General features: G+C 37.8%; 4 protein-coding genes across 5 annotated transcripts; 3 read left to right on the top strand and 1 right to left on the bottom strand.

The window, feature by feature from the left end:
* Positions 1 to 6,502: 6,502 nt before the first annotated feature.
* LOC116170224 lies at positions 6,503 to 8,912 on the top strand. The gene is made up of 2 exons (XM_031486455.1): positions 6,503 to 6,831; positions 7,929 to 8,912. The coding sequence occupies exons 1-2, from the start codon at positions 6,533 to 6,535 to the stop codon at positions 8,845 to 8,847; spliced, it is 1,218 nt and encodes a 405-aa protein (XP_031342315.1). The 5' UTR covers positions 6,503 to 6,532; the 3' UTR covers positions 8,848 to 8,912.
* Positions 6,819 to 9,177, bottom strand: LOC116170225. The gene is made up of 2 exons (XM_031486456.1): positions 8,906 to 9,177; positions 6,819 to 7,811 (listed from the first exon to the last, which is right to left on the bottom strand). The coding sequence occupies exons 1-2, from the start codon at positions 9,162 to 9,164 to the stop codon at positions 6,943 to 6,945; spliced, it is 1,128 nt and encodes a 375-aa protein (XP_031342316.1). The 5' UTR covers positions 9,165 to 9,177; the 3' UTR covers positions 6,819 to 6,942.
* A 2,140-nt stretch (positions 9,178 to 11,317) lies between these two features.
* On the top strand, positions 11,318 to 13,880 carry LOC116171993 (CASP-like protein 4A2). Of its 2 annotated transcripts, XM_031489074.1 has the most exons (4): positions 12,283 to 12,596; positions 12,645 to 12,821; positions 12,878 to 12,950; positions 13,104 to 13,880. In XM_031489074.1, exons 1-3 carry the CDS (start codon positions 12,569 to 12,571, stop codon positions 12,934 to 12,936), a joined length of 264 nt encoding a protein of 87 aa, XP_031344934.1. In that variant the 5' UTR covers positions 12,283 to 12,568; the 3' UTR covers positions 12,937 to 12,950; positions 13,104 to 13,880. The 2 variants fall into 2 exon arrangements, 1 of the variants encoding a protein (XP_031344934.1); XR_004145568.1 differs by lacking the exons at positions 12,878 to 12,950; positions 13,104 to 13,880 and having other exon boundaries at positions 11,318 to 12,291; positions 12,566 to 12,596; positions 12,645 to 12,779.
* A 3,662-nt stretch (positions 13,881 to 17,542) lies between these two features.
* Positions 17,543 to 19,557, top strand: LOC116171736 (jerky protein homolog-like). The gene is made up of 3 exons (XM_031488716.1): positions 17,543 to 18,531; positions 18,595 to 19,057; positions 19,112 to 19,557. The coding sequence occupies exons 1-2, from the start codon at positions 17,725 to 17,727 to the stop codon at positions 19,051 to 19,053; spliced, it is 1,266 nt and encodes a 421-aa protein (XP_031344576.1). The 5' UTR covers positions 17,543 to 17,724; the 3' UTR covers positions 19,054 to 19,057; positions 19,112 to 19,557.
* The last annotated feature ends 7,877 nt before the right edge of the window (positions 19,558 to 27,434 follow it).

The raw sequence follows: 27,434 nt of genomic DNA on the forward strand, positions 1-27,434 counted from the left end.
GCCTTTTAAACAATTGACGCTAGGCCTGATGATGGCAATTCGCCGAAATCGATCGCCACAGAAAATCTAAAATCAACGTTATAACAAATTCGATTTTATTTACTAGTCTTACAATTTCAATTCCTTAGAAAATTTCTATGGCTAATAGGATTTATTACCGAATTTTTTATTAACATAATGAGTAATACACCTGAAAATGACGTATGTAATCTTGCAATTTCTATGCAAACGGTCAAGTCCCGAACTACACAGCAAAAACACCAACAGAAAATGGAAACTTTAAAAAAACGTGGCGCGTGTCGAAGCAGGACATTTGGGTCCCGCCATTTCGGTCCCGACATTATAATTCCGCCGTTACGGTATCGGTCATTTCGGTCCCGGTCGTTTTGATCCTACAATTTAGTCTTGCTGATACGGGCATTAATGAATTATGTTCTCTCCTAAAACGCAGCCTAAAAATTGCATTTCTCTGACTCTAGAACTGAGTACTTCACAAAATTAAGCGCTATGATCAGTAAATTATTTTACAAAATAGGGCTTTTTCTTTAGTGCGAACCTGTACGTCGTCTAATATAAAAACAGTCACATGTCCCCGCCTACTGCAAAACTTGTCTTTTTGTTCACAAGGGCGAGGTAGATATTAAAATATAATAGCATAATTTGTATACTCCTCACAGGCGACCAGTTTTGCAGTGGGCTAGAGCAATAGTTGATTGATGTTGAAGTTACCAAACGTCCATGTAATTGATAATGGAATTAGAACTACTTTACACAACATGGTTTCAGAAGGAATTGGCGACAAATCTCCTCAGGAAAATATTTAGGTACATGTTTCGGCAGAGTTTTGAATAATAATGCATAATGAAGACAAATGCTAGACCAGGGCTGTCCAAAATAAGGCCCGTAAGGCGGGCCGGTAAAATGTATACATTTACCTCAAATACGAAATACAATGTCACTGGTAAAGTTGCATACCTGATGTTAGAATGCGACTCTCCAAGTTGTATTTTGCTTAACTTGGGCCACTTGAAGTTGGACAGCCCTGTACTAGACAATAAAATGAATTACAATTATTCACACAAATCAAAACATAATCATAATCGTTTTTGGTATGATTATACAAAACTTCTAATAATGTTAATAATATTGACACCAAAAACTAAAATAAACAACACCAAATGTTTTAAAAATTAATTTTATTACTTATTTGCAATATATATAATATAACGTGGTCGAGATATAACAACCGTGGCACATTAAGCTAGTTCAGAAGTTATGAGCAGTTCCTTGAAGAAGTTCGTTCAGAAAGAATAAATTGTAGGACCAAAACGACCAGGACCCAAATGACCGGGACCGAAACGGCCGGGACCAAAACGACCGGGACCGTAATGGCGGGACCAAAATGTCATGGATTGCGGCGTGTCGCAGTGTATTAACAGGCGCCGCTAATCATCTCCATTAGAAGAACAACTGCATTTAAAGATGGATTATTTACGGCAATCTTATGATGAGATTATGGATAAATGATTAGGACACGAAACATCAGAGGAAACCATGTTGCAGGGGATGGAAAGTACGGAAAAATATTGAACTACCTACGTTTACACAGTTAAAGGTGAGATATGTAAGCGCTGCGCGGTTAGGGAGAGCGGGGAATCTCGACGGGCACTCGGACGGCGCGGTGATCGGCAGTATCCGACTTGCGGTGGCACTCCTCGCATTATTATTATTATTATTATTATTATTATTATTGGAAACTCGTGTGTTTTACAACGCAGCGGCGGGATCGGCTCTGTGCCTAGAATCCGAAAAGAGTATTTTACGTGTAAAGTGCTGTGGTTGCACCAAGGGATTGTGCCCTATCATGCGATTCTTACCAGGACCTTGGTAAGGACGAGTATTCTGCCGATTTGTAAGTACACGTTACCAATTTTACGCTAACATTCGTTCGTTACGAAACGAGCTTTTTTTGTGGCTTAATACGGATCTCCATAAACGTGCGAGGCAACGCCTGTACTTCGCCCAGCATTACGGTATCAAATAGTTTCGATACATTACATAAACGCATATTATTCAAATGCGTAGCCGACATCGAAGCGATCGAAAACCATCCGAAGATCGAAGTAGGCGTAGAAAACGGGAGATTTCCGAATTGCGTCGCGTTAGATCAAGGTCACTGCGTCATCGGTGTCATGACTCACGCGATACTCATAACTGCAATTGTAAAAATCGAAACGAGGATCCTAAAGATGCACGAATTAGAAATTTGGAAGCAATGGTTAACCAAATATTAAGTCGCGAACAACCCATTAATGCAGGTGCCAACGTTAACCACGGAAGCTTTGGAAATCGACTCGAAACCAGCTGATAACAGAGGAAAGGTAGGATTTGACCGTAAACGATTGGGAACAAAGGAATGCTCGAAACCATCGAGTACTTATGGACCAGATATGGCTAAACGTGCTCGTACCACTCGATGTTACAATTGTCATGAAACGGGCCACATTTCGAGCAAGTGTCCAAAGCCGAGATTAGAATGTAGTAACTGCAAGTTGCTAGGACACGAAGCCAAACAATGTAGACGACCGAAAGCGACAGTAGACGTCAAACTAATTTGCCCAATGAGTACACAAGAATGCTATTTTGTGGATGCCGAGATAAATGGTAATCCCATCAGGGCTTACGTTGATACGGGTTGCAGTATCGTCACCATCAGACATAAGGACGCAATGGGATTGCAACTGAAGTTACAACCAGACAAAAACCTGGGAGCGAGTATAACATTCCAGGTTGTGTGACCATCATAGGGGGTGTGATCGCTATCCAGAATATAAGCACCAACCATTTGACGTTTCGGCAACATCAACTTATTGCACGTGGGACGCCATGTGAAAACGAAATCTCCCAAAACGAGGTGAGCAATTTGGTTATTAATGCAGGCACCTTGCCGTCTTTTCAGTTAAACGATATCAAGGGGCGGTTAGGTTCTAATTTGAATGAAAGCGAATGTATTCTAGTATTAAATCTAATAAACGAATTCCGAAATTGCTTTGCTGGAAATACAACTGAACTGGGTAAAACCACTGTAACTGAAATGCAAATACTTTTAAACGATGACGTGCCGGTAACGTATCGCCCTTATCGCCTGGCGTATCCAGAGCGGGAGTCTGTAAGAGGAATTGTGCAAGATTTAATCGCTAATGGGATCGTACAAGAATCACAGTCTCCATATGCTAGTCCTATTCTCCTTGTGAAGAGGGAAAACCGGTGAATACAGAATGTGCGTGGAATATAGGGCCCTCAACTTAAAAACGATAAAAGATAAATATCCCTTGCCTCTTGTTGACAATTATTTAGAACGAATGCATGGAAGTAAATATTTTACGACGTTAGATATGGCTTCGGGGTATCACCAAATTAAAATGGCAGATGACTCGGTTGCAAAAACTGCTTTCGTAACACCCGACGGACACTACGAGTACCTTCGAATGCCTTTTGGTTTAGTAAACGCTCCGGCCGTGTTTCAACGCGCCATTAACTCGATTCTCGATAAACTTAGGTTTACAACTGCAATGGCTTATTTAGACGACATTCTGTTGCCTTCTTCATCCTTTGAGACAGGATTAGGATCACTACGAGAGGTTTTTACGTTGTTTCGGGATGCAGGGATGACGTTTCGTTTGTCTAAATGTCAGTTCTTCCACGAAAAACTTGAATACCTTGGGCACGAGATTAGTCCGCATGGCATACGACCGGGTATTGCGAAGATCGAGGCAGTGGAAAAGTATCCGAAACCAACTAACGTCCATGAGATACGTCAATTCCTAGGGTTAACTTCATATTTTTGTAAGTTTATTAAGGGATTTGCCACGATAGCCAAGCCGCTTACCACCCTTACGAAAGCCAATACGCCATTCACGTGGGGCGAAAATCAAGAAGAAGCGTACGAAGCCTTAAAACGAAAGTTGCTAGAACGTCCGGTACTAGCTCTATACAACAAGGATGCTCCCAGTGAATTGCACGCAGATGCCTCAAAATTTGGAGTCGGTGGTATACTGTTGCAGTGGCAGTCAGACCAAACGTTAAAGCCTGTATGTTACTACAGTAGACAAACGAGTAAAGCTGAACAGGGCTAACACTCGTTTGAGTTGGAAACCCTCGCAGTAGTAGAATCGATGAGACGATTCCGAATGTATCTACTAGGAAAACGTTTCACAGTAAAAACAGACTGTAACGCTATACGTGCGACCATGACTAAACGAGACCTTATACCTAGAATTGGGCGTTGGTGGTTACTCACTCAAGAATACGATTTTGATGTTGAGTACATGCCGGGCATAAAGATGGCTCATGTAGATGCGCTGAGCAGGAACAGCATACCAGGGGAAGGGATCGATTCCGATAACGATGCGCACTTACTGCATCTAAACGTAAACGAAGACGACTGGGTACTTGCTGACCAATTAAATGATGACTTTTGTAAACGATTGCACTCCACATTGACGAAAGAACCAATCGATGACGAAGAGAAACGTGTACATGACGAGTACGTATTAGAAAATAATCGCATTTACAAGAAAACAGCAAATGGTAGACGATGGGTAGTTCCGAAAACAGCGCGAAGTCAAATCGTGTTTTACCATCACGACAACGTCGGACACTTCGGCGCTGAGAAGACGTGTGCAATATTGAGGCGAAAATACTGGTTCCCGGATATGAAAAAATACGTAAAACGATACGTGGCCTGTTGCTTGTCATATATGTATAATAAGGAACCCACTGGAAAACGACCAGGATTTTTGCATCCAATCCCAAAGTTCGATGTTCCGATGCATACGCTACACATAGACCACCTCGGGCCATTTGTCACCAGTCGAAAGAAAAATCAGTACCTAATTACGGGTATTGATGGTTTTACGAAATTTGCATTCCTGAAAGCGGTACGAAATACGTCTGTAAATCCAGTTATTACTTTCTTGAACGATACCTTTAACATGTTTGGTGTTGTTTTACGCATTGTATGCGACCGAGGAAGTGCTTTCACTAGTAAACGCTTTGTCGAATATTGCAAATCGATGGGAATAAAAGTAAACTACAATGCAACGGCGACTCCACGAGCCAACGGCCAAGCGGAGAGATATAATCGAACAATCTTGAGTTCCTTATCCACTTCGACAGATGATGTAACTAAGTGGGATGATAGTGTCAGTCAAATACAATGGGGCATAAATACCACTATAAATAAGACGACGGGCAAAACCCCATACGAGTTGCTGCTAGGTTACCAACCTCGGCAGGCGAACGACGCCTTTTTGAAGATCTCCCCGAAACACGAAAACGAGTGAGCGAACGAGTTCGCGTACAGCAAACTCAACAAAAGTTACGATACGATCAGAAACGAAAACCAGCCCCAAATTATCAGGTTGGCCAACACGTATTGGTACGCAAAAACGTTGCCGCAAACGACGGCAAAAGTAAAAAGCTCCTGCAAAAGTATAGCGGGCCATACGAAATCGCTAAAGTCCTAGACGTTGATCGATACGTTATAAGAGATCTGCCTGGAGCAACCCGATCCCAGAAGCCATACGAGGGTGTTGTCTCAGTGGACAAACTGAAGCCCTACACTACGACCCCAGAGACCGACTTAGTGGTCAGCGACGACGGGGAACAAGACGAAACGCAATAAAATTTAAGACGATACACGGTAATGACCTATTACATACGCCCTGAAAACGATAAATAAATCCTAGACCTCACTTTAAAAAAGGGAGGGGGGGGGGTCTTCTTCGTGTAAGTTGTAGTTACGAATGTGAGCTTGAGACTTGACACGATAAGATACGGACATTTTTGTCGTATACGTAGGAAATATGTATTGGTTAACTTTCTTGCCCACCACTTAATGGTAGGACCTGACAGAAGTCCACGAGGACGTGGGCAACGGCGCGTGGCCGAGTTGTAAGCGCTGCGCGGTTAGGGAGAGCGGGGAATCTCGACGGGCACTCGGACGGCGCGGTGATCGGCAGTATCCGACTTGCGGTGGCACTCCTCGCATCTGTGTTCAGTTAAATTTTTACTTTCAGAGTATTATACGAATTAATTAATTAATTATTGAATAATAAATGGTTATTGGGAACTCGTGTGTTTTACAGATACAATAATTTTTTGTTGTTAAATCAGAAGAGGTTAATAGCGATTTCACTGAGCGGCAACGCAAAATGAAACTACCCAAAACCGAATTAAAAAAGTTTGAAGGCCTGTTTGTAGTAGTTTGAAAAAATTCATGCATCAGAGGAAGTTTCAATATTTAATTTTCGCCACCATAACTAATTCCAAAACGCGTGACGTTATCGAGAGCTTTCCCCCAACTGCAGAAAATGACCCTGATTATGAATTGTAGATTGGGTAAGGGTCATTTCGCACCAAGCCAGTCCAGTCCAGTCGCGTCCAGTCAAGTCTTGTCCAGTCAAGTCACGTCAATATTTCCTTTCACACTGAATACGTCGCGTCAGTTTTGTGGCGAAGTTGTGTCAAGATGGACGTACTTCTCCAAGGCATAATTTTACGTAGGCTACACAGAAGAAGAAGAAGGGTAAAGAAACGACGAAATCTGTTTTGGATTCATCCCATACATACCAGGAGACCAGTGTTCGGTTCTTTTAACCATTTATTTCCCGACTTACTAAATGACCCCAAAAAATTTTACAACTACTTTCGTATGAGCCCAGATTTGTTTTTTCAACTAAGAAATTTGATCGCTGAACGGATTCGAAAAGAAAATACCAACTACAGAGCTGCCATTTCCCCAGAAGAAAGACTAGCCGTTTTCCTGAGGTAAGGAAACCGTTTCAAATAAAGCAAATTTTTTTGCAAATGTTTAATATGTTTATAAAGAAAAAACAACATTCTTACAAATACACCAAGATTCTTAAAAATGAAATATAACTATTTAAAAGTATGCAGTACATACGACTCCAAAGTATTTGTGGGTGTAATGTCATCAGCCAGTTCTTCTAGCGAATGTGCACTACTAGCGGAATAATGGGAAAATGTAGAAGCAGCGACTGATGGTGGATTCGATTGAGAACGTATCTTTGTCTGTAATAAATTAATGACTTCGCCTTTAAATTCTAAATTTTCGAGAGGTCCAAGTTGTTTCATGGATGGAAGTAAACTTCGTAGAAACAATAAGTCCGGATCTTGGTCATCTTTCACGTTATCCGAAATTGCCTGTAGGTGTTTAAGGTATTGCCTATCAATTTCATTTTCGGTATCAATTTTTTTCTTTTGTCTTTTCCCCCGAAGTAGTAAGTCATCAGAACGTGTGGAACCACTTGGCGAACGAATGTCTGGATACGTCTCCTGACGATCCCCCTGTGTCTCGCGTTGAACGTCTTGCATTGCATTTTCCGTTTCATTTGTCTGAATTTGTCGTTTCCTTCGAGTGAGTGAGCCAAAAGCAGGAGTAGCGCAACTTGATGTACGAATGACGTCGTATGCCTGCTGATGAAAGTCTTCTTCAAGCGCTCGTGGCGAGTCTGGGGGCGACTGTTGGCTTTCTTCTTGAAGCTCATCTTGCGACTCAATGTGACCCTCAGAAGTGTCATCAGTATTGGCAGTGACGGATTCCGGAACGTTTCCCGACGTTGCTTTATGTTTTAATGTAGGATCCAAAAACCACAGGAACTTAAAATACGGCCATGTTATTTTCGGGACACTGTTTGTAGCGGCCCCAGAAGGGACACTTTTCAGTTTTCGTTTTTCTCGCATGTAATTGCTTCGTAAATTTTGCCATTTTGCCTTGACCTCTGCGTCTGAAACCAAAAACAGGAATAGGATTGTTTATTTGGGCAGACAATTCATTCAAGGAAACATATCTATCGTAAAACAGCAACTCAATAAATATATGTTGTGTACCTCTTGTGTTGTAGGTATCTGGCAACAGGAGAATCGTTTACATCCCTCAGCTATACCTTTCGGATGGGAATCAGTACTATTCATTATGTAGTGAAAGAACTGAATGAAGTAGTTTGGACTATTTTGCAACCGTTGTATATGCCTGTGCCTACAGCAGAGAAATGGAGAGACGTTGCGCAATCATTTTATACAATTTGCCAAATGCCGAACTGCGTCGGGAGTATCGATGGTAAACACTGCCGAATAAAGTGTCCGCCAAACGCTGGTTCTCAGTTTTACAATTACAAACATTTTCATTCTGTGGTTTTAATGGCTGTCGCCGATGCAAAAAGCAATTTCATTTTGATCGACGTAGGAGCGTATGGTAGAGACAACGATAGCACAGTTTTCTCAGAATCTACAATGGGAAGAGCATTTAAAGCCAACGCACTAAACATCCCTGGCTCTCAAGAAATTATTAATACTGATATTAATATGCCTTTTTATTTAGTAGGCGACGAGGCATTTCCTTTGAGTGAAAACTTAATGAGACCTTATGCTCGTAGGCAGTTAAATTTTGCCAACAGAATATTCAACTATCGGTTGTCCAGAGCACGACGAACGGTAGAGTGTGCGTTTGGCATATTAACTAAAAAATTTGGTATATTTCAAAAAGCTATCGAAACTGATATACAGTTAACCGAAGGCTCAATTAAAAGTGCTTGCGTAATACACAATTTTGTACGTCAAACTCAAAACGAAAGTGACAAATCTCTGGAAACTGAGTTTTTGGAACAAAATTCCAATAATCTTCAACTTCAGTCGTTGAGACCTACAAGTACTCACAGAGCAAATACAAAGGCGCTGCAGGTCCGAGAAAAATTAACAGAGTATTTTATGTCTCCAGGAGGTTCTGTACCATGGCAAAACGAAAAATGTCGGGATGTTATCTAGACTTTATAGATCTATATCTTTGTTTCATGAAAATATACTGCAATAAATACCTACTTACCAGTTGTGTTTAATTCTCTGGCTATGCCTCTCCACACGGCAGCAATGAAATCACGATCTCTGTGCTTCGGGTGTTTAGGATCGTAGATTGCCTCTTTTGCTTGCACTAATGAAATCAAGGTTTCCACATCCATTCTGAAGTGCACGACTGTCAAGACTGGCATTAAAAATTCAACCGGCTGAGTCGCAATCAGTCTTGACAAGTCTTGACGCGATCGGACTGGACGTGACGCGCTTAGTATGAAACCAGATCTATACATTGCCCTTATTTCAACGATAAATTAATATTTGCAATCCAGTAGCGTCCGACTTGACTGGACGCGACTGGACTGGACTGGCTTGGTGCGAAATGACCCTAATATACGTCACAAACAGCTTTGTACATAGTTCTGGTGACGGATTAAGAAATACTTTCCTGAACATACATAACGTAGCAAAAGACTTTTTAAAAACTTTAGCGGATTGCTCGTCCCAAGTTAATTTATTATTTATTGTGACTCCTAAATCGTTTTGACATTGAACTTCATTGATCAGTATATTATCCAAGCAGTAAGAAAATTTTTGATTATGATGTCCTATTCGCAGCACCACACATTTTCCCCCGTTCAAAGGCAAGTCCCACGAGTTGCACCAGTCAACTGCAGCATTTAAGGCGACTTGGATTTTATTTTCCGCTTCCAAGGAGTTACCAAATATTTTGATATCGTCAGCATAGGCCACATGGCTGCATTTCAAGTTCAAAAGTAAGTCCGACGTAAACAAGATAAATAAAAAAGGTCCAAGAACAGAGCCTTGAGGGATACCACTAACGACCTCAGTTCTGTTTGATACAACGTTACCGACTTTGACTACAAATGAACGATCAGACAGGAAAGCTTTAATCCACTGTAAGACATTTCCATTAATTCCAAAACTCACCAACTTATGTAACAACAATTCGTGAGAGACCCTGTCGAACGCCTTACTGAAATCTAAATAAATGATATCAATAGAGGCTTCAGAATCGCTAAGTTTGGTCCACTGGTTAATCGAAGATAGTAGGTTCGTTATCGTAGAACGACCTGGCAGGAAACCATGCTGTGTGTCAGGTTATGTTTGTAAGACTTTTCTGCTTGCTACTTTGGGATTTCATCCTGCCAATGATAGATTTTTAAAATCTGTGAAGAGCTCCGAACCTAATTCTATTACTCCAAAAAAAGATATGCGTGGTTGCCATCCTAATGCATCCAAAGTTGATACAAATTTAATTAAAGAGCATATGAATTTTCGGCCAGTTATTTCTCATTACAGAAGAGAGCACACGCACCTAACAAGTTGTATCTTGCCAGTGACATTTCGATAACATTCATGTATAAACATTTTGCTCAAAAATGTCCAAATTTGAAGATTTCCTACGAGTTGTATAGAAAGACAGTTGCCGAAATGAATATTTCGTTCGCCAAGTTGGGCAACGAAGAATGTTTTGAATGTGAACAACATGACTTACATTAAAACAATTCGAGTCGTAGCAAACAAGGATTGAATGAAGACTGCAAGGAATGTGCATCATGGAAGCAGCATAAAGAAAAGTATGTTGCCGGAAGAACAGAGTATAAAGCAGACGAAAAAGAAAAGGTACCGGAAACATTAATGGTTTCAGCGGACCTACAAAAGGTAGACCTTATTTTATAATTTATTAATCTTATTACTTATGCATGCCTTTTTTTCAGGTTATAATGTAACCCCGTGCTGAAATGTTTAAGGAAGTTATATTTACTCCCAGTTGGTGCTTATACCAAAACTACTAAACCACTTGCTGGCATGAAGGAGTGGCTGGTCGAAACAAGGAGGATTTGGTCTCTTGTTTTTATGCGTTCTTTTTACATAACAGGGATGTAATAGTATTTTACATTATTAGCCAGGTAAGTGAGTTTTTACTGGCGATAGGAGAAGTTGACTAGCGAGCCGTTAGGCGAGCTTGTCATCTCCTAGAGCCAGTAAAAACTATTACCTGGCGTATAATGTACAATATTTTATTTGTTACTCATTTGTAAACAATAGTAAAAGTAAATAATTAGTTCTTAAATTGATCTTGAAGAAATGTCTAAAATATCATGTTATCCATGTAACAGAGACTTCGCATTAATTCTGGCCAATGAAATTACTAGATTACTAACTTGTAAAAATTTTTACAGGTCTGCTGTCAGTTTTACAAGTCAGTAGCGTTTAAACATGACGTTTACCCGTTTGCGTTTTGTCTTGTTAATCAACGTTTACAACTGAGTAACAAATAAAAAATATTACTATTTGGCTGGACAACTGTTCAGCACAAAACAAAAACTGGGCATTAATTTGCTTCTTTATTTATGTGGTAAATTCTTCAGAGATCGAGTTGGAAAATTTAAATGTAAAATATTTTCAATCAGGCCATACGTTTATGTCTGCGGACTCGTTTCACCACCAGGTGGAATTGAGTTTAAAGAAAATTGCTCAAGTTTTTGATTTTCGTGATTTCAAAAATGCCGTGCAAATGGCGAGTTCATCGAAAGTGGATGTGAAAGAAATGGCTCCACAAGATTTTCTTCAATGGAAGGACAATTCATCTAAGCACAAAATTCAAAAAAATACACCGAAACCTTATCTGCAAAAAATGGTTCATTTGAAATTTATTAGAGGCGATTAGGCGAAAACGTATTATATTATAAAAACTCTTTTTCTGAAGATTTTATCAAGCTAATGCACATAATCGTATTCATATGTTTCATTTTATTTATATGGGTAGCTATCTGTTTCACGCGACTCTTAAAAAAAGCATTCAATATGGGGACATAGTTGACGATTTTCTATGGCGTCGTTTTAAGTATGTGTGTTACGAGTCATCCGAATGAGGGTAACTGAAGTGTTATCCGTTTTTCAGATACCGCGAGTTGACGGAGATCATGCGACAAAAGGAGGACCGACATTTCGCAGAGGCAACATGGCCAACGGCACGATGACCGCCGAAGACTTGAAAAAAAATGGCACTTGAACAAATATCTAAGGCGTGTGAAAGTCATCGTTATTCAAGCACTCGGGCCGTTATGAAAAATACCAAGAGCTGGAAATGCTTCCCCTTTACACGCATGTCGATGTATGATACATTTTTATGGCATTAGCGAAACAGTGCATATTAACCCTCTATACCGAAGGGTTATATGTGATATGTTATAGGTACGAGCTTCCAAGAAACTCTTTCTCCAAACAAAAAAGCAATAAAAATCACGTGAACAATAGTCGGCGTCGGTAGCGGCCCTAAACAATTTCACATTTGTTTTCACGTGATTTTTATGACTACCAAAGGGGGTGGAAGTAACAAGTAAGAAACAAGCCATTTTCGGTTTGAACGCAAAGTAGAAACGTCAGAAAGGTGTAAGTACATTTACCTTACGTAGCGTACATTCTATAATTTCCTACATACTAATTGAGTATATTTCGTTTACAAATACTAATTAACAAACGAAGTTACAATAGGCAAGCATTTGCGAAATTTTATTGTTAAATATTATGTGGAAAGGTGGCAGGTGCTTTAGCTTCATAGACATGTCTGTTCCGAAAGCAAGTAAAACGAAGTATAGTTAAACGGTATATAAGATTTACCCTTCCATTACATTAATTAAATTTCCTATTTATTTTAATATTGCAGGAAATGCCGCGCGGTAAAAAATCACGAAACGGTAAGAAATCATTTAGTTCCATAACATATTACAAAAATGTGCTTATAGTAAACGAACCGGAGCGGCCGAAGGAGCCCCCACAGGAGGAGAATGCTATTATGGTGCCACCCCCGCCGGAGACGCTTACCGCGCCGGAGGCGCCGATCCCTCCACCGGAGGCGCTGATCCCTCCACCAGAGGTGCTGATCCCTCCTGCACCGGAGGCCATGGAAGTGCCTGCTGCTGGTAATCTCTCTTAAAATTGTTGTAATACTCCTTATTTAAATACCGATAATTCATAGCGGAGAATCCGTGGTCAAACATACTCAGCTCCGAAGGAGTCCGGCCAGAAGCCACGTAGGCGCTCAAATTTTGGTAAATACATTACATACATACATTATAATCATTCGGCCTATGCTGTCCGTTCAATTTTATATCCGGAGTAAAGAAGCTAATGCATAGCGCTGCACAATATTAAATTTACTATTAACATTTGATAATTTGTACTACAGAGTTACATGGTTACAGGCTGTCAGCAACGATCCTGCTGAAAGGATTGAGCTGCTAGAGCGCTACGTGGTGACGACCAACGAGCGGTTGAGGGCCTTCGAGGAGGAGTTGGCCACTCGGGGCCCTAGCAGCAGCGGGCACCATGGCCATCGTCGCGGTCGGAGAGATCGGGGCCGTCAGCGGGGGAACCGTGGCCGGGGGAACTCCACCATGTTTTTATCAACCGTGTCCAAGGAAATTCAATTTATACAGTGGACTGCGAAGGCATCTTCGAACATATAGTACTGCTCCAAACACCTCTACAAAAAATGTAACCGCAGACGATGCAGACGGAAACGCAAATGATGTAATACATGAAGTTTCTTCGCACAGTGACAATGACGTTAATTTCTCTGAAACTACTGATCAACTTTTAAATTGTAGCGTACCACTCCCTGACCCTAATCTGCCAGTTAATGAAGCTGCTAATTTTGTAAGTAAACTGACATCTTTGGGTTTACCCGCTACCACTACTCAGCAAATTATTGACGCAACTAACGAATTTGTAAATAATATAGTGTGGAGTATGCACAATAATGATCAAGATGGCAGCTATGAACCAAAAAATTATTTTCAAAATTTTGATTCGCACTACAAAAGAGAAAAGTATTTTGAAGCACAAATTGTAAAACCTATTGAAATTTGTTTGGGACAAAGGCACGACCAAATATGGGATCAAAAATCTTTTTTTCTACAACTGTCAAAAAAACCTGTCATTTTCTGACGGATTTCGAAACGCGAAGTACTAGATTTTTAAACGGTTAATTAATAAGTAAGGTTGCTATTGACAACGTGCGCGAAATCGTCAACAGTGAAAAAAAGTATTTCGCGCACGTGACAAAGTTGAACTTAAAACAGCAATTTTAATATTAACAATCGGTTCAGCTGTAGAAAAAATATTGTATATAACGCTAGCGCGAAGTTATTTCGCGCATTTGACTGATATTTTGACTCGGCTTCGCTTCGTCAAAATACCTTCAGTCTCAATGCGCGAAATTGAACTTCGCGCTCTTGTTATATTAAGAACTACAAGGAAGTGCCAGTTCCTTCTAATTTTGTGTACATACCTCTGCTGGACACTCTCAAGTTTCTACTAAATAATAAATCATATTATACCTTAATTCAGAAAAGTAAGGAAAGTGTGGTTTATGAAAACTTCAAAGATGGGTCGTCTTTAAAATCAAATGTTTTTTTCCAAAATTTCCCAAATGGCCTATAGTTGCAAATATACTTTGATGCATTTGAAACAGTCAATCTTTTGGGTTCTAAAACCGGAGGACACAAGTTAGGTGCTTTTTATTTCATTATCAGAAATTTAGCTTTTCACTTAAATACAAAATTAGAGCATATTCATATTTTAGGACTTTGTTATAATAATGATATAAAACAATTTTCGATGAATAAAATACTAGAAATTATAGTACATAATTTAAAGAAGTTGTAAACGGATGGTATAGAACTTGATAACGGGGATAAGATTTTGCTATGATAATTTAGGAGGAGCGATGTTATTTGGCATGGTCGAATCTTTTTCCTCCAATTATTATTGCAGAATATGCATGGTGCATAAGATAGATGCAAAGATAATTTATGACGAAGATGACAAAAAATTAATCTTAAGAACTAGCGGAAATTATACTGCTCATTCAAAAGAGACTGCTGATAATGACTCTGCAAGTAATGTATTCGGAATTAAATCGTATTCATTATTAAATGATCTAAATTACCTTTCGTTATTTGAATCCCCATCTGTTGACGCCATGCATGATATATTAGAGGGTGTAGCACAGTGTGAGATAAAAATGTACCTAAAACATATTGTATCTGAAAAACTTATTACTTTACAAAACATTAATGAACGATTAAAATCTTTTAGTTTTGGTTTATTGGACAAAAAAAAGAAACCCAGTCCAATTTTGCTAGACAAAAGCGGAAGCTTAATAGGACAACGAGCAGCTCAAACTTGGACATTAATCACTTTTATTCCGTTAATATTATCAGACGTTAATAAGAAATGTTTAAAAAAATTCAAAGTACTACTGTTGCTATTACAGTGCATGGATATTATTTTTTCTAGAAAAATTGCGTTAGGCATGCTAAATCAATTGAGACATTTAATAAAAGAACATCATTTATTGCTTATGACCGAGTATGATTGTCATTTAATTCCCAAACATCATTTCCTTCTCCATTACTCGCAGATAATACGTAAAATGGGACCTATAATTGACTTGTGGACTATGCGGTTTGAGGGTAAGCATGGTTACTTTAAATCACAAGTTCAAAAATTCAAGAACTTTAGAAACGTTGGAAAACTTTTGGCAGTTACTCATCAGAAAAAAATGTTCTTTGATTGGTCTAATAAAATTTGTAAAGAGTTCGAGTTGGACGTTGGTTCAGTAGCTAAGCAAAAACGCCATAACAGAAATTTTTCAAAACCTGACCACAGACATAGAGGAGTTGAGTAATGTTGTTTTCGTGACTTGGATTTCTGTAAATTGTGTTAAATTTAGGAAAAAATTGTTTACCTGTTCCTTTGATAGTGAAAATGAAAATCGCCCAATTTTTAATGAAATCCAATTCACTTATATATACAATAGTACACCATTTGCAATTTCTATACCTTGGGTTACCTTAAATTTCATCGAAAAGTTGCATTGTTTTCATATTATTAACACTAATAAAGCTACTTCTCTGATAAATTTAAGTAATTTAGAATATAACTTAGTGTTTGAAAAACACCCTCCATTTGATGAAGATTTGCATTTGATCGTCGCAAAACAGACTCTCTTTAGTGTTTTTAACAAATAGATATAAAGAATAGATTGTTAACATTTTTTATAAGACGTTAGGATGTATATAGTAGGCTTGACACATAGTATATTTATCATTAGTGAGAACTATTTAATCAGTTTTTAGTATTTTTTGTAATTAAAATGTATTACCTATATATTTGAATATTTTATTTGTGTACATCTCCTATGTATGCAAGTACTAAAGTACAGCAAGATAACTAAATAAATTTCTCTGAAATAAAAGGTAACTTATACTTTTAATTTAGAGAATATCACAAAATTCTAGTAATAATGTACCTTCCTGCAAAGATGAATTCACTTGGCGCAAAAGGAGATGTAACGAACTTCTAAGATACTCCCATTAACTTCCTAGATAGAGTTAGTTATGTGACGTCCAGAATTTCTCTAAGATAAACGATAATTTACTTGTTTTAAAACGAGAAGGTACTTAAATCCCAAAGATTACTTAAATAGCTTTCAAGAGAACTTCGCTTAGTTTTTAAATAAATGTCTCTGTGTAGTTAGACAAGTTAATTGTATTATAAGTGCAAACACCTTTGTGCGTATTTAATTTCTCTTCTGCTTACATATCCTTATCTAATTTATATAGTACAATCAATTAAATGACATAGTTGAAGTTTCTAATTAAACTGTAAATTTCTTTGGAAAAATAAAATGATTGTATCACTTTCTTTCTCAGAGAATAACTCTCTGTTTTTTAAAAGGTGATTCTCACTAAAAAAAAACAATGGTCCTATATAGTCTTTTTTTTAGAGAAATTTTACCTTATATTTTGAACAGTGTACTGGAACCTGGAGGACGGTTCAGTCCAGTCACAAATTCAATAGGTAGCTCACTTTTTTTTATAGTGCCCACCACAGTTAACTTTTTTCCCAACAAGCTTTCACATAATGGCAAACTGGTGAACCAGTTATCCATGGTGCGCCCTGTATTAGCGATTGGTTCCACCAGCCTTTTAACGATAGCTTTCGCCGTATTTTCAACTGAAAATGGCCCTTGGGGTTGCTTTCCCACATATACCTCGAGGTTACACGTATAAAAAGTTTTGGCATCAACTAAAGCAAAAATTTTGATGCTGTACTTGTCCGGTTTATTGGGAAGGTATTGGCGAAAATTGCATCTCCCTCGGAAAGCAGCAAGCATCTCATCAACCGTTGTGTATTCGGATGACATGTAGTTACGCTTGCAATTAATTACAAACATATCAAATAGATCTCGAACTGCTGCTAGCTTATCGAATTGTTGTCTATCTGTCGGCTATCTTGCCGTGTATCCTTGTGATCAAATCGCACATGCCTCAGTAGGAAACGAAACCGTTCTAATGACATGACTTGACTAATCTAAACATTGCAACACCCTGAATATTGATGTGTCGCTTTTTAATCGAAACGAATTACTTGGGCGGTAAAGTACCTACCGTAATGCGCCGGAGTACTAGCTCTGCACGAGCGGATATCTCTCTTTCTCAGGACCAGTGGGCTAATAGGTAATACTTAAGAACAACTCTAATTCGATTTACATATACAGTAGACTCGCGATAACGTGAACATGCGTTTTAATGAACAACTCAGTAACATGAACACAACAATATTACCATATATGCTTTATAGTATGAACACCAAAATCTCGGTGGTGTGAATTTTCTTACATATATATTATTGGTAGATTTTCTAACAAGAATACATGATCAAAATTGCACATAACCAGTCGCTTTGACGTTTTGATGGTGGTTACTTTACTCCGCACACGTTTACAAGTGAGGTTAGCTCAAGTTTTTTTCTAAAATGGTGAAAAGCAAGAAAAAGTGTTTAACGCTTTACGAAAAAGCCAAAATTATCGAAGAGCATAAAAAGGGCATGTGTGTCACGGCGTTGTCTAAAAAATACCACGTAGCAAAATCTACTATATGTTCTATTAAAAATAAAGAAGACAGAATTTTGAAAATTGTACATCAAAGTATTAAACCCGGTAAAATTCAAAAACGTACATTAAAAGAAGCAGAAAATCCGAAGTTAGAAAGATTACTTTATAAATGGTTTGTTAAACAACGTGAACGAAATTTGCCAGTTACAGGTGACATGATTAAACAAAAGGCTCTAGTTATACATAAGCAGCTCAATTCACAAAATGAAACATTTAACGCAAGTGATGGGTGGCTTCAAAAATTTAAATGGCGTCATGGAATAAGACTTCTCAAGATTGCAGGAGAGAAGTTGTCTTCTCAACCCGAGCTAATAAATCCGTTTACAAACGAATTAGCTAAGATTATTAAAGAGCTTGATTTAACAGAAAATCAAATTTACAATGCAGATGAAACAGGATTATATTGGAAACTTTTACCGGATAAGACTTATGTTGCACTACATGAAAAGACAGCCCCTGGTCTGAAAATTGCGAAACAGCGAGTAACTTTTTTGGGATGTCTTAATGCTACAGGTTCGCATAGGTTAACACCTCTCTTAATTGGAAAAGCAAAATCACCTAGGGCGTTCAAGAACTTCCAAAATCCATTCGTGTACAAGAATACCAAGAATGCATGGATGACCCAAGATATCTTTAAACATTGGTTTTTCAAACAGTTTGTCCCTGAGGTAAAGAAATTTATTTTTTTACCCTTTTCGCGTAAATTGTAACAATCATTATTGTTCTTTTAGGTAACAGCGTTTTTAAAAAGCACAGGGTTGCCAGTGAAAGCTGTCCTCATATTAGATAACGCTCCATCCCATCCTTCAGCAGATGAATTAAAAACCCCTAATGGAGCAATTTTTACTATGTTTATGCCACCAAACGTAACACCATTAATTCAACCGATGGATCAAAATGTGTTGCGACTTACTAAGTTGTACTACAGAAAAAGCTTGTTGAGTTCTGTAGTGTCTAAAGGTGAAGGAGTTGCAGAGGCACTCAAAACAATAACTTTAAAGGACGCAATTATTCATCTACATAAGGCGTGGTGGAAGTTGGACCCTTTGATGATTACAAAATGTTGGAATCCTATTTTAGGTAAAAATGAAGACCAAGATAATATACCCTTAGCTACACTGCGGAAAACATGGACTAACGAAACTGAAAAACTGAATAATGACACTATTTTGTTTGTTGGAAGCGATTGAACCCGTACGTTTTTATAGTAAACATTCCGTAGCATAGACTTCATTTTGCACATTTTAGGCCGAGTATACGCAACAAGATGTTGAAGAATGGAATAAGGACGTTATTGATAACGATGGTTTGGAAAGTGAAGATAGCGCTGATTCAGAAAATTCTGATTGTGAAGTGATTAGCACAGAAGAAAAAAAAATTTCGCATGTTGAGGTTCTTGAAGCGTTAAAAGCAGTTTCACAATGGTCCATTCAAAACCTTGTTGACGTAAGTGACATGGTAGCTCTAAAGAAAATAGAAGAAAAAGCTGTAATGTTAAATATAACCCAAAATAAAATTCAAACAAAAATTACGTCCTATTTTAAGTAGTATGTAGTCAATGTAGTGTATGTACTACCTTTTTTGTTAACTTTTTTTTTTTAATAATAATGCATTTATTTTACCATATTACGTACAAGTTTGTGTTTTTGTGTTGTTTTTACTTTTTTTGTATTACTTAATTATTTTTTAATAAATCTATGCACTTAAATCAACTTTTATTTGTATATTTGAATCGGATATCTATAGTTTCGGTAATGTGAACATCTCGATTGTTAGAACACCTACAATTTTTTTTGTGTTCACGTTATCGCGAGTCTACTGTATATGGAAAACGCCCTTCTCGTTAAATTTTAAGTTTAGAGACTTGTGCCTTTTATGTAATGTTTCGTAATGCCTAGACATGCTGCCTTGAAGCTCCGGACCAAAAACGTATAGAAGAGTCTGTATTGTTTAAGAAACATCTCAGAAGCAAACGCTAACGAGAAATTTTCAAATTATAAAGCAAGCTCATATTAGCACGCGTTTTCGACGTAGAGAGATAAATACGACGGTATAGCGAAATGAAAAATTACGTGCACTGTTAAAAGAGCCCTTGACGTAATATTTAAGAGGTGAACATGAGCGAGAAATACGAGGTTCGAGGTAAATTTTCTCAAAACTACGCGAGCGGAAGTTCCTCTCTACGTAATTGTAGGTTTTCGACTCGCAACCCTTAAATCTGACGGGCGTTTTGTAACAACATATACCCGACTTTAATGGGGAATTGAATCCAATTTGCACAAAACAAATCATGCACCTAATTTAGTGTATCCGCCGATTGATAAACTATTCAAAATGCGTTAGCGAAATGTTTATCTTAAATTCAGCATGGGGGAAAAGGCAAAACTGAATAAATATACGCTCCGTTTCGAGGAATTTTGCTAATTTAGAATGTAGTGGTTTGGGTTATTCGGAATGTTTTTGTAAAGTTGCCACGGCTGCCCATCGCTTCATCCCCTTTTTGTTTATGATTATAAATGGGAATCAATTAAATATTGCTCACAATGAAACACGCTTGCTAGATCATGCATTCCTTCGAATCGCCAGGTCTGCTTAACTTCAGAAAACTAGAAATGGTGGCCGAAGGTTTTATGAACTTCCCCCTCACGCGCCTTTGGAACTTCGACTATTTAAATTGCTCAAGTTTGCTGAAGAAACAACTTTTGGCATCTTTCAAACCTCAATTTATGACACACCGTGCATAAATGACCGCTCCCAGCTTTATTGAACACCCGGTATCTAGAGGTGCTTCGTTACGAATAGTGTTGTTCCGGAACTATTTATTTCAATTTTAGGAGTTAGAAATTGAAGGTTGAAAGTAGTGGTTTAATTGTAGAGCCGCCCGATCAGGAAAACAAGAGGTCGTATTCAATTGTTTCATTTGTAGCTGTTCCCATGGGAATCATGAAATTGCTTTTGTAGCGTTCGAAAGCTTTTGTCATGTAGAAAACTTGAAAAATTAATACTTTAAAATTTCAAGAGACCTTTTGCCTGAACTGTTAAATTCCAAGAAACAATGGGGGTTAATTATTAGAAGTATGAATTTAAACATTTCTTGTCCACCGTTGCTAATTAGAAGAGTTGCAGTAAACAACATCCGATTAAGTCATGAGTTAAAAAACCCCCATGAGGGGGCGGGAATTTTACAAAAGGGTAAGGCCGTTATTTAGGGATTTTTTTTGAGTTTTGCAAGTTACGTTCATAAGTACCGTAATTTTTGAGTTTTCTCCGAAATTTACTTTGGCAACAGTACCGTATTTAAATCGTTAATCTGAACTGTGCCAGTCGCGTGCATTTTAAATCCATTCATTTCACCGTTTCGTTCACTTTAAAGGTAAGCATTTGCTATTTTACTTTCGGTAATTATAAGAGGGGTATTGATTTGCTTTTCCCGCTTTTAATTTCCCGTAGCTACCGCTAATTAATTTCTGCTTTATTGTTTGCGTTCTCTTTATGGCAATCGCTACCGTATCCGTGTGCCGAAATTCTGTTTTGTATGTTTGTTTGGTTTTCAGGTTTTCACATTCTCCGCCTCTTGAAATGATCCGGCAACATTGTGGCACTGTCGTTCTGATAATAGTTATTTGTATACTTAGGCCGCGAAGTCATTCTTTAACGTACCGAAAAGAAGATTGACGCCGAGGCCGCTTGCGGCCGAGGCAAGGCAACTTTGAGGGCGTTAAAGAATGACGCGGCCGTGGTATACACAACATTTTTTGTGCAATTGCGTAGAATCGTCAATAAATAAAAATGAGATTTCAAAAATAATAATTTTCGTCGCAAATAGAAAGACGGCCAGTTTTCATTTTACCATGGAAATGAGATAAACAATGAATAATTTTTCGTGAAAGAAAAGTCAAAATGTGTGACTCCGAAAGTGATTCTTCGATATACGGAACTCCTCCGGAAATAAAACTTGTTGCGAATTCTGCTGTGTTGCAGTTATGAGTTAGTACCTGAAAAATCGAAGCGGCAGTACGAAAAATGCTACAAGGACTTCAAGTGTACCTGTCAGTTTGAGTTCTAATGAAAATCAAAATGTTACAGTTTCAAAGTATAACGCTTCTAACACTTTAGACTTTATTTCAGGAGTAAGTATAAGTAACAATACGAACTGTACGCTTAATATTAACATTTATCCAAAAGATTTGTAATTGCCTACATGCTGATTGTCAAAATATATGTGACATTGTCTTACTTTAACGGCCGTCGCTATGACAGCGGCCGCGAAAGTGAATTTCGCGGCCGCCATGGCGAACGCGAAGTTGTTGTTTCGCGTCCAATTGCACAAAAAATAATTTGTCAAAGTGACATTCGCATTGGGATTTTGATACCTATTTCTGCTTATCTGCCTATTTCGGCAAACTTGTTCCTACTTCAGTAGACAAGTTATCCATAAAAAACAACCGTACAGTGTTATCTTTATCTATTAAACATACTCATTATCAGAACCAGATGATATCCCAGAGAACTCCCGTTTAATTGACACAGAGATTCAGTGCAGCCCGGGGGATTATTTACGAATAAGCGCATAATTAGTTTATTTCATTTGAATTAGTATTTGCGTAGTTGTTTTTCCATTTTAGAATTGTTCGCAATTTATTCAATTTAGATATGCTTTAATGTAGACACATCTGGTCGTTTGCGATAAGAGGATTTGTTATCGGACGAGATTTAATTAGCGCACGTGCTCTTATTGCTATTATGGATAAGTTGTTTCGAAGAATTGCACGTTATTTTAGGCGTAAGTGGGAATCAACGTAAAAACGAGGATGGCTGGTTCACGACGGTTGGAAAGGGGTGTACGATTTATGCTATTCGGGTCAATAATTTCATGTGTTTCGAAATAGATATTTGTTATTGGCAATCAATTTATTGTGTGTTTATTCGTAATCCTTTGTGCGACCAGGATAGTTTTGATGGCAGATGTTTGATGAATTGTGTTAGGTGTTAATGATAACTTGTGAAGTTAATCGTTTGGAATTTTCGGGTTCCTTATCACTATCAAATATCATTAAATAGCCAATAGAAACAAAAGTTTGTTGCGCGTTGCTAACCACCGAAACCACCATTAGAGTAGAGCAGTTTAAGGATTTCTGGTCATCGAAATGACGAGGGTCGATTTTCCAATAAACTAGTGGAATTGTATTCGTAAGCCGTGGTGGAAACAAAGCTCGTATTTTCTGTGTCGTTTAATTTCTGTGGCAGGTACAATGGGTCTTTGGTGTGCCTAAGTGCTGCCCTGTGAATAGAATAGACTTTCTGTAGCGCATGGCCTTATTAACGCATTTCGGATGTCTGGAGACGAGATGTCGGGCATTTCTATCATATACAGTTATCTTAGTTAGGGCATAGTGTAAAGAATAGAATTACGCTATGGTTAGGGCTATTTGATTACAACCGCTAAATGAGATCACTCGGCAGTGGGGAAAACGCGAAATTGGCATGTTTGAGAAGTACGCGGGATTTGATTTATTGCCCTGGCTGTGGTTTGATTCGTAGGTTGGGAATTAAGCAAATGAATTAACGATTAAAGATGTCCGTTTACGTTACGAACTCGCCATATTGTAGGCGTTAATTAGTTAATTATTATTATATGCCTTTTATCGCCGTTGAAATGAAATGTTGTACCTTTATTACTGATGAAATTCGTTTCTGTTGCAACCGGATGGAACTATTTTCTAATCTCAGGTTACAGTGACAAAACCGTATAGTATAGTAGTACATAAATTTATGTCGGAAAATTCGCTCCCTAAAAGATTTTCATGAGATATTTGGTCCCCCGTATAAATTTCACTACGTAGTGCTTGTACTGAAATAGTCGTCGTGCTATTTGCTCCCGGAAAATTCGCAAAATTCTCTCCCCCATCAGGAAATTTGCCACAAGCAAAATTGCCATCCTTAATACTACTGCTATGTCGGAAGCTGTCTCATACGGCTAAGGAAGTATCACCTATGCAGACTTAGACCTTTTATAAGATAGCGGTCGACAGAGTTATAAACGTACTTGTTTACGTGCATTGCTCTTGATAATAAAAAAATTAAAACAGAAACAGTATTTCGACAAGATCAATACAACCACCATCGATTACAAAGGATAACGCGAACTTTTATGTCTGTTTGGTTTCATTCTCAGTGCGCCAATTAGGCGTGCTATTATGACAACAATGCAAATAGTAAACAATGAAACCGACGAGACGCAATAGGGGTACATTTTGCTCGTAAACCTTTGTTGAATTTAATACGGATGCTGTATTCCTTAAATAAATCCAAAAGAAAAACTATTTTTTAACACTAAAATAATAGAACAAGCCGAGATGCAAAAATTCGACACCCTAATGAACACTCTGAATGTACTGAGCTACCGTCATATTGTATCCTTATTTCTACTTGACTTTTTTTCTACATAATATGACGTGTGTTCAGTAGTTTTGTTTCAGCAAGGTGAATGTTCATGGGATTACTAATGCACTGATTATTCTAGAAATCTAGGCACACGTAGAGACGCATTAATCACCGGCGATAAGCAACTGATGAGGATGAGACGAAATCTTTCCGGGAGATATGATGTGTTTTGTTTTAGAATATTCGGGAGCGTTCGGAAGCGGTCGATAACTTTCGAGAAAGATTGGCGTTTGCTATATAAATCGAATTGTGCTTGAGGCAGTTCCAACATCGATGCCGATAGTGATAAATAGATTGCGCTTATGTTATGTTATAAATTGTGAGTGATAAATACTAATTTACTGTTATAAATTAATCCATTTCAAGACTGTTATACATTTGTTGTTAATTAATAGTAATCAATCGCGTAATTAGATTAACTACGGTTGGTGGAGCGACGACAGCTTAGTTTGATGGTGCTATTATTACAAATATTTGTTTATTTATTATTATCAATATAATAATTCACAGTTCGTTATCATTAATCACTAGTAATTGAGTTACAACCTTACTTAGCCGCCCATGAATAGATGTATGCAAGATTAGTGTCTATCATGGAAATACAAATGTAATTCCTCAACTAAATGACAAAGTTAGTAAAACGAATATACCATTTTTAACTCGACCCACTTCTTCCTACCGCGTTCTATCCAACACTGGGTGTCCTTTCATATTAAACTTATAGCATAATAAATTTACTTAACGTCTAGCTACAATTTAATTATAAGGGGGAGTAGTTATATACGTCGACCGTCGTAAAAGTTTCCGCTTTAACGTAGCGATATCCCGTCTTAAAAGTTAACAATGGCGTGTTTGTAGTTGACGTGATGGGGCTAAGCTGCATCAAAGGCGTAGCGTGAATCCTGCGTTCCTACCGAACATGACGATAATGCCGTAATAAAGCTTACAATATTGTGTGCAGAGCATGTAATCTTAGTTTACGCGGGAAAAGGCGACAATAATTAAATTTTAATCGTTAGGTGTTTTATTATGCATGGATATTGGAGTTTGTATCCCTGTTTATCCAAGTTAAAAACTTTCGTTCTCACTAAATAAAAAGGACTTTCTTCACACAAAATATTTAACTGACGGCTAGCTCCCAAACAAATTCTAATGTTCTTCCTTTTACCATTTGCTCCAAAATTAATAATTAAAACTTTGAGCGCAGATAAAATATATACAAATTTAAAATGATTGAACGTATTAACCAAAATCTAAATCGACCCAATTCATATTTTTTCTTACATCTCTCTTTACATATTTGTTACATGTATGACGAGTTTGGGAATTTAAACCGTGACAACTTTTTGTAATGGTACCTCACTGTAAAGGCCCACTTTTGGGTAGCATATTGTAAGGGTAGTTACAATTGTAGGAAATCGCTTCGAGTTCGTGGTTCTGTTGATACTTCTTACAATTTTGTTCGTCTTCTTCTTTAGTTGTAGTACGCGAGGTAGTACGTCGTACTTTTTCACCAATATCTCATTAATCATTTGAAATTCGTCACTAAAATTTAGAAGAATATTAGCTTAAAATTTTATACTCCAATATGTTTTGGAGAGATTATTCAACTATCATACAAGACTGTCTTTTTGGAATCTTTTTTACTCCCTCTGTAGGACGACAACCACGTTCAATTTCAAAAAGCTCATTTAAAACTGATTTATTACGCTTTAAAAATGATAAAAAAAGAACAAATCCTTACAACGTCTATAAAACAAACAAAAAACCTTCTCTAACTGAAAGAAAATATTCCTACAAATTAATAATTAAACCTATCTGAATAAAACAAAACTAATAATTTCTAAATGAACATATTTAAATTGGTAATTAAGCGTTCCTTGAATACGCATGAAATATTGTACACGCGATTATAGTTTAAATCGCATTCTAAAAAAGATGTAAATAATAAACAATAATAGGTACTTTTATCAATGATGAAAAAATTGTAACCCGCACATTACAATTTCCCTTTACCTTACTCCTACTTAAACTATAAAAATATAGCAATTCCGTGCACAAACTACACATAAAATTGAATAATTGAATTAAATGAATATATTTTCATTGACACTGACTAAAAAACAACCCCAAACGGCAAAGAAACCAAAACCCCTTGAGTTTTCCCATAACACTTCTTATAAAACAATTAACCGATTTACACAGATCGATACCTTTAAGATTGTTTTTAATGATGAACTCCAATAAAATATTCTTTGCGAAATTTCTTAAAGAACCGAATGTTATTTTTGTACAAATCAAAGCGTTACAGTAACTTACATATGGCGGTCTCCGGAGACGATGGCTATCTTATGGTGTAAAACGGGACCCTCCTCCTAGAAATTGTACCTTCAAAATGGGCAGTAGACGAGCGAAAATTTGGATCTTCAACAGCAGTACCTTTCTAAATATTAATTATGAGTATCTTGTCGCATGAAAATATCCGGGTAATAAATTTCTTTATTTATACTGTCTGCATTCAACTCGTGTTACGCTCTCCAAACCAGTTCAAGGTAACGTAAAGGTTTCAAATTATAGATTCTAAATAATCGATTCGTCCCTTTGACTCTGATTTATTCATCGGAAACGTCTGTTTGTAGACCGTGATTGATCTCAGTCTGGCATCACCGGGTATCTCACATAAGCAAATGGAAAGTTACTTGAGAAGCGACTATATCAGATCATAGAATAGTTTCATTTGAAATTATCTACAAGGGAGCCGTCCAAAAGGGTTATAGCAACCCCAAGGTAACGGATATTCCTCCTTAGAAACACATTTCCTTGGAGAAACACGTGCGGGAGACACCTCTCGGGTCCTGCCACCTTACAGAACAGAGTAGATCTTACCCATTCCATTGTGGAGTCATTTGGACAGGAATCTCCTGTGAGGACTGCCAAGACGCCTTATTGCAGGAGTGCTGGTATCCCTGGTGCTCGAAAAGCAGAAAACTCAGTTGGGAAAACTGTCCCTGCCAGCATGCTTAGGTTCATCTCACGTGTGGGATGAGGTGGGTGACGTTGAGGGGCCGGACGACTCTAGTCAGGGAGGTAGGGACCAAATTTGAGGCCTAAATACGCGTGGACCCTG

This window comes from Photinus pyralis, unplaced genomic scaffold, assembly GCF_008802855.1.
Source record: "Photinus pyralis isolate 1611_PpyrPB1 unplaced genomic scaffold, Ppyr1.3 Ppyr1.4_LG5, whole genome shotgun sequence".
Classification (NCBI taxonomy): Eukaryota; Metazoa; Arthropoda; class Insecta; order Coleoptera; family Lampyridae; genus Photinus; species Photinus pyralis.

Coding starts and splice junctions, on each gene's coding strand:
- LOC116170225 (XM_031486456.1), bottom strand. CDS start 9,164: ATGTATAGATCTGGTTTCATACTAAGCGCGTCACGTCCAGTCCGATCG. Junction 7,812..8,905: donor CAGAGAATTAAACACAACTG/GTAAGTAGGTAT, acceptor TTTTGGTTTCAG/ACGCAGAGGTCAAGGCAAAA.
- LOC116171993 (XM_031489074.1), top strand. CDS start 12,569: ATGCCGCGCGGTAAAAAATCACGAAACG. Junction 12,597..12,644: donor CGGTAAAAAATCACGAAACG/GTAAGAAATCAT, acceptor ATGTGCTTATAG/TAAACGAACCGGAGCGGCCG. Junction 12,822..12,877: donor CATGGAAGTGCCTGCTGCTG/GTAATCTCTCTT, acceptor GATAATTCATAG/CGGAGAATCCGTGGTCAAAC.
- LOC116170224 (XM_031486455.1), top strand. CDS start 6,533: ATGGACGTACTTCTCCAAGGCATAATTTTACGTAGGCTACACAGAAGA. Junction 6,832..7,928: donor AGACTAGCCGTTTTCCTGAG/GTAAGGAAACCG, acceptor CTTGTGTTGTAG/GTATCTGGCAACAGGAGAAT.
- LOC116171736 (XM_031488716.1), top strand. CDS start 17,725: ATGGTGAAAAGCAAGAAAAAGTGTTTAACGCTTTACGAAAAAGCCAAA. Junction 18,532..18,594: donor TCAAACAGTTTGTCCCTGAG/GTAAAGAAATTT, acceptor TTGTTCTTTTAG/GTAACAGCGTTTTTAAAAAG.